At 31.2% G+C, this 7,500-nt stretch overlaps 1 protein-coding gene across 1 annotated transcript in view; it reads right to left on the minus strand.

Moving 5' to 3' along the window:
• Positions 1 to 7,500, minus strand: part of LOC122635985 — a 63,235-nt gene that overhangs the window by 25,532 nt on the left and 30,203 nt on the right. Inside the window, exon 4 of the mRNA XM_043826754.1 lies at positions 2,859 to 3,073. Within this exon, the coding sequence (XP_043682689.1) occupies positions 2,859 to 3,073 (215 nt within the window). The remainder of the gene's footprint in view (positions 1 to 2,858; positions 3,074 to 7,500) is intronic.

Here is a 7,500-nt window from a genome sequence, read left to right on the forward strand (position 1 = left end):
TTTTTTTTTTTTTTTTTTTTTTTTTTTTTTTTTTTTTTTTTTTGAAATTATTTATTATTTCTTTTTCATATCGATGTCAATGATACTTTGAAAATTACTGGAATCAATTTTAATGCAATTTCACACGATTATTTAGTTGTATCTTTTTTCTTTTTTAAGTTTTCTTTTTTTAAGAGTTATAGCCTTTTCTTAATGATTAAAATATTTATCAAAAATCTTATATTCTTTTATTAAATGAATGTATTAAAAATCGATTTAATCCTCGTTAATTCAATCTTCATCTAATTTTAATATGTAATTGTTAGATAAAGGTATATAACGCGTATAATAAAAATTACATAACAATTAATATCGTACTAAGGAAATGAAATATGTGTGTCTATGATTTGATAATTATGAAAAATTAATTTATCGTTTAAATAATATTTCCATGTAATTTCCTAAATAAATATTATTGATTTCTTATTAACGAGGTTTCAAAACTCGACGAAATTTCCATTCGTACGATTCGCTTTCTTTTTACTTTCATCTCGGACTATAAACGAAGCAATTTGCATAAAAATGTAAGTGTCGAGAAGATCGCACAAAAAATAATCGAACAAGCAAAACCAAACGAAAACATTTCTAGTCATCGTCGTTGTTTACACAGGCTAGATCAAAAGTTTCACGACTTGTAGTTCTACAATACGAAAAAAATAATTAGCTTAAAAAATATTGAAAAAAAAAAAAGAGCTATCTAATCGATTTCTAATATCATCTATTAATTTTTTATCCATTTTATACAAGTACGTGACAATGATTTTTTTTTTTTTTAAATGAAAAATCGAACGTTTCATCTCTTCTACGATATTCACATTTCATTCGATATCAAATGTAACCATACTAATTATCACTAATAACGATCATAGATCATATAAGGTTATCGATCGCCCGAGGATCGTTGTAATTTTTTTCGATCGACGCAAATCGACGATTTCTCTCGATGGTTTCTCTCATCTTTGACGATATTTTTTCGTCCCATCGTTCCGCACCTTCATCCTTTTACGATTTATTCCGGTGATTAAAAAAAAAGATAAAAATCATTACAGAGAAAGACAGAAGAGACGGAAGAAGAGAAAAGAGAAAAAAAGTAAAAAAAAAAAAAAACAAATAAAAAAAAAAAGAACCGAACGTGTCTCAGAGATTCGTTTATCTTCTAAACAGCACAATCACAATCACGATCGTACATACCTATCTTACCATTCAGAATCTAAATTCGCTTCTAAATACATAACTACTTACTATATATACTTCTAAGCATGTAAATATTTAATGTGTGTCTGTGTGTATATACGTATAGATAAAATATTAAATTCTCCGATAAAGTAATATCGATAATTTCAATAATCAATATTTCAATAAATTTATAACTGCTATTACTATTACTATTATTACAGCACAACGTTAATTAAAATTATTTATAAGATATAAGAAATATTGCAGAATATTGATCCTCTAAATTATCTATTATACTTGTTAATCAACCCAATGATTAAATAAATAAATAAATAAATAAATAAATAAATAAATAAATAAATATCAAATTGTTTGTATAAGAAGGTCTTACCCATTACATACGTATATACATGTGTGTATGCATTTATATATTCCCTTTCCCTCTCTCTCTCTCTCTCTCTCTCTCTCTCTCTTCCTCTCTCTTTCTCTCATACTCGTACTCGTGCGATCCTCGTAAGAAGGCTGCGAGTCCGGTCACATAACGGTCCAGTTATGGTATGGCGAGGAAGCGATCTCTCGCCTCGACACACGATTCCTTCGTTACACCAACGTGCCCTCCCCCTCCTCCTTCTTCTCCTTCCCTCTCAACCCACCCTCCCCACCCTTCACCATCTTCTTTTTCTTTTTCTTTTTCTTCTTCTTCTTCTTCTTCTTCTTCTTCTTCTTCTCTTCTTCTACTGCTTCCTTCTCTTTGGTATGTCCTTCTCCCACTATACTCGTCCTTCTCCGCAATCTCTTCTTCTTCTTCTTCTTCTTCTTCTTCTCTTCGTCTTCGTCTTCGTCTTCTTCATCTTCTTCTTCTTCCTCCACTTCTCTTTTACCTCTATCGAGTCTCCTCTCAGCATGTACTCACGCGTGTATTCACGCCTCAGCGAGCTTTTTTCAAGCCGCCTCAAGCGAGTACGTACAAGCACGAACGATCGTTAAGCTTCGTCACGCTCAAAGTCCCATGTGTGCTCTTACGTATACCTCGAACTTTGTCCAATTTAAACTTCCATTGATATTTTGATATAATTTTCTTTTTCTTTCCCTTTTTCTCTATGTTTATCAATACTAACTCGATGTTAAGTAAGATATAGATATATATGTATGTATGTATTTATTTATTTATTTATTTATTTATTGTAGGTCGTTTGTGTTTGACCGAACTTCAGGAAAATTTGATTAAATGTCTATCTAGTGGTTATGATTATGGTATTTCTTGATCATATGTTTTTATAGAGATGCGTCTTACTTCTCGTATTATATAAAAGTATTATTGAGATTTATTTACGTAATACTATGTATATAATGTGTATCATATGTAATACATAAACTTACATCTTGTTCGATATAATATATATATATATATATATATGTTGTTTTATCGTATCTTTTAAAAAATTAACTGATATACTAATCTAATGAATCTATAAAATAGGAAATATTTTTCTCTATTTGTTTTTTTTCTTAATTTAATTTCTTCTATAAATATTTATTAGTTTCTCTTTATTTTATTATTATTTGTTAAATTATTTAGGAAAAGACAATATATATGGTATCTTATGTGACGTACAGGAATGATAAAACGGAAAGAAACTCACCAATTCGGTAGGCATCGTGTTGCAGGATCTCAAAGGCAGGTTGTAAGTTATCGGCGAGGGTTGACTCCTGTATTCCTGCAGACAGGAACTATTTTTCGACAAACCTCGTGGATAAACCAAACCGTGAAAGTCGGTTCTACCCTCGGTCGAAATATGCACGATTATCGATTCGCTCGCACACTCGATTTGCACCGTGCTCGCTATCGCCGCGGTTGCTGTAAATAAAAAAAGAAATTTATAAATAATTTCATCCGATCAAAACCATTAAACTTCATCACTTAGAAAAAAAATATATATACGTCTATGTGTCTTTTGTGTGTGTGTGTAATTATATAATTACAACACGTTAACAAATATGACGTGGTCCAACATAGCAATTAAATTTTTTGTATTAAATTTCGCAAAAAATTTTGCAATTATATTCCCGCTTTGTTATTTACTTAATAAGCAGTATATGTTTCTTTTTTTCTTGAAAAATATCTACACAAACAAATCATGGATTACAGCATTTACGATAGATGCAGACGCGTAATTTCTACTACGATATTAATTAGAAGAACGAACATTAATCTTACGTTGGCCAGACGCGCTAATGCGAGGCTAATTCGCTTAGTCGCGAACACCGATCGTTCCCTGTAAAATTAATATAACGGTATAGGCCCGGATCGAAGAATCAATTAAATCACTGTAACCAATTGTTCGCCATTTTCGCACGATCTATGGATGGTAAATACAACGAAGATAATTGTGAACGTTATCAAAAACGTCGCATTTTTTAAAAGAAATTTTCAAGTAAAAAACATTTAGTTTTAAAGCGTATTACTTGTATAATTCATTATCTCTATACTTAAAGAAGAACCTTTAATAAATAAGAATTCTTTAAATAAGAACATGTAATTTTTGTTTGAAGAATTTGTTTACTCTATCTACTATTCAAGACAGTTAACGTTGATTAGATAAAAAAACTTTGGGTAGATAGAGATATAGGATATGACAGGACTAGACAGAAGCGAATAAGATCGAATAGGATTAAACAAAATCGGATTGGATCGAATAGGATCGAATAGGAGTAAATAAGTTCAAATAGAACCGAAAAAATATAGAATAGAATTAATTAGAATCGAAAAGAATCGAAAAGGATCAAATAAGATCCTATTTGATTTTATTCGATCCTTTTCGACTCTATTTCATCCTATTCAATACTATTCAATTTTTGTTCTATTTTATTCGATCCTATTCAGTTCTTTTCTATTCCATTCAATCCTATTGAATTTGTTTTCGATTCTATTCGATCTTATTCGATCCTTTCTTATTTTATTCTGCACTACTCTTTCTTGTTACGTTCTGCTCCTTCCTGTTCCATCATATCCTATATTTCTACTTGTCCTTTCTTATCTAAACGATGTTAAATATCGTAAATGTCGTATGAAACCCTTATTTTCTTTCAGGCTATATTTCTTCGTTTTTTAAAATAAAATACTGTTGAAAAACTACAGATTGTCATATATTACATATTTTATATTAAATATTTTATATTAATTTATATATATAAAAAATACATATACACGCGTGTATGAATTATGTATTTAAATTTGCTAAATTTATTAAATCTCTATATTTTCCTCTCTATTTTTAATTGATTGACTTTGAAATACTCTCATAAATATTTATTAGATCACAGTAATTTTTATCTTTAACCATGAAAAAAAATCTCGAAGATCTACCTTAACTTATTACAAAATTTTTATGAAAATCTAAAGACTCCTTACTCGTTGACCCGTAACCAATTAGCTGTAAACTCGATAAAAGCATTATCAAAGAGTTAAAAAAAAAAAAAAAAAGAATAGAAAACTTATCTTTCTTACCGTCAGCCTGAAATATAACGGTGGCTAAGTTGAAACGGAATTTACGGAACGCGAGCAGTTTGTCTTTGAGTTAGGAGTCACGTAAGCTGGATTCTAAACGTGCAATGAAACTCGAGCAATGAAGAAAATGGATTGAATAGAAAACGATCGTTCGAACGCAAAGTAGTCGTGACGTTGAAACGCCAGACTACTACCGGAATATCATTTGCTAGAATTCTCCGCTAATAATAAGAATCATCGGTCATATTATCATTATCATTCAGCCACGGAGACAATGATGAGAGAGTCATGAACTTGACTTCGTTGTCGTTCGAGTTAGTCACGTCGAAACAGTCGTTACCTTTTCTTCTCTTTCTCTCTCTTCCTCTTTCTCTCTCTACCAAATTAATTCGATTTTTTTTTTACATTTTTTTTCTTATATCGATCGATCTTAGGAAATTAAAATTTAAAGGATGTTCTTGAACATTTTATTTTGTTAAAAAGAAGAGAAAAGAAAAAAAAAAAGAATTGTGTAAATTATTCAAAATTTTTATAAAGTTCAACTCTACGGTAATCATATCGATGATAAAATTTTACTTTTCATTTAAGAAACGTCGTTAAAAAAGGAAAAATGTAACGATAAGATATTATTATTATTATTATTATTATTATTATTATTATTATTATTATTATTATTATATAATAGTAAAAAAAATGGAATAAACAAAGAATGTCGTAAGAAGTAAAAGGTCGATCGAGGAGATAAAATTAAATGAAGATTTTCGTAAGATGATCGAGACGTCGTGTAGGTTATTAAATAATTCTCAAGAAGAAGTTGGTAAAATGGAAGGAAAGATAGAGGTAGTAATTATCCGCACGTGAAAAGATCAAACGCGTTCTCGCGGTAAAGAATAAGATGAAAAAAAGAAGAAAAAGAAAGAAAGAAAAAAGAAAGAAAGAAAGAAAGAAAGAAAGGAAGGAAGGAAGAAAGAAAAAAGCGAGACAATCGAGTCACGTTGGGCCAGGCGCCGTCGTCGGAAATATCGAAGTGGGACCGAAAAGGACTCTTCGTGCCACGAGAATCCACGGGTTCGTCGACCGGCCATTTCCCTCCTCTTTCTCTTCTTCCTCTTCCTCATCTTCTTCTACTACTACTTCTTCTTCTTCTTCTTCTTCTTCTTCTTCTTCTTCTTCTTCTTCATCTCTTTCACGCTTCCACACGATTTATTTTGGTTTTTCGACACCACCAATATAGCGGTCCATCGAATAAAAGAAGAAACAGAGTAGAAGAAGAAGAAGAAGAAAAAGGAGAGAGAGAGAGAGAGAGAGAGAGAAATCCATAAGATTTTTATAGTCTTTCACGTTCTTTTACAATTAAAGATATTTAGATCTTCGTCCATCGATGTTATGTGTGTATGTGTTATTTTTTTTTTTTTTTTGTAATATTCGTTCATATTCGAATATTTTTGATTAGATACTTTAATCATTTTCAATAGTTCACTTATTTTTAAATTTATTAAATTTAATAAACTCTAATTACTGGACTCATTAAGATTGATTAATAGAATCGTTCGATATTTTCTCGTACAATTTAAAAATTATAACGATTAAAATTAATAATTTATATAAATTTATCTTCATCTCTCTCCTTTTCTGTGTTTCTTTTCTTTCCTTTATTATTTTCTTCGATCGACGTTACTCTTTTATTCCTATATAAATTACCTCGGAGTAAATTACTTTGATCAAGAATTAGATAAATTCAAACTGAATAATTTATAGATTCATCCTCTTTTCTTTTTCATTCTTTTTTTCTTTTTTACTCTATTCGACTGTGATTACTTTATATTCCGCGTATAAATCATCGTCTCAAAATCATCTTAAATCACTTATATCCAAAATTAAAGAAATAAGAATGATTTATAGATTTGTCTTTACCATTTTCATTTCTTTTTCATTTTTTGTGACTGAAACCGCTTTCATCTCTCTCTCTCTCTCTCTCTCTCTCTCTCTCTCTCTCTCTCTCTCTCTCTCTCTCTCTCTCTCTCTCTCTCTCTCTCTCTCTCTCTCTCTCTCTCTCTCTCTCTCTAAATATAAATCACCTTGAAGTAAATTACTTCGACGGTAATATAAATCCGTCTTGGTGGTCGAGAAAAAAAGATAGAAGGAAAAAAAGGAGAACAAAGAGGTTAAATTCGCGTGTAAAAAGGCGTGAAATAGGAAGGAGTAGGATCTACTGTAGAGGTAAGAAAAGGGAAAAGAAAGAGAAAAGGAAAGAAAAGGTAATCGAGAAGAGGATGAGGAAAGAAAGAGAGAGGGAGAGAGAGAGATTGTTATCAAGAGAGGTGAATCAGAAAGATAGAGTCTACGTTTTAGCGGCGACAGTGAGACTTGAGTGGTGCTCAAGTCACGCCGGAAGTCTAGGGTACTTGACCTTAAGGTCCGCTTCCATGGCTAGAGAACTCCTTTCTTTGTTCATACCATGAAGTAAAAGAAGAAGAAGCATCCCGATGTTAGCACCGACGCAGAACGATCATAAAAATGGTAATGAGTCAACCATTGCCGTTGTCATCGTAGTTCGACTCATCCTCGACTTTTTCTTTCTTTCTTTCTTTCTTTGCCAATGATCGTACGCCATTTTCACTTTTTCTCTTTCTCTCTCTTTCTCTCCCTCTTTCTCTCTCTCTTTCTTTTTTTCTATCTCTCTATCTCTATCTCTTTCTTCGAAAGGAAAAAGAAGGAAGGAAGTTGAAGACCTGAAGGAACGACACAAAGGCGTGTCGAGGTTTTCCTCCCGTCTC

This window comes from Vespula pensylvanica, chromosome 1, assembly GCF_014466175.1.
Source record: "Vespula pensylvanica isolate Volc-1 chromosome 1, ASM1446617v1, whole genome shotgun sequence".
Classification (NCBI taxonomy): Eukaryota; Metazoa; Arthropoda; class Insecta; order Hymenoptera; family Vespidae; genus Vespula; species Vespula pensylvanica.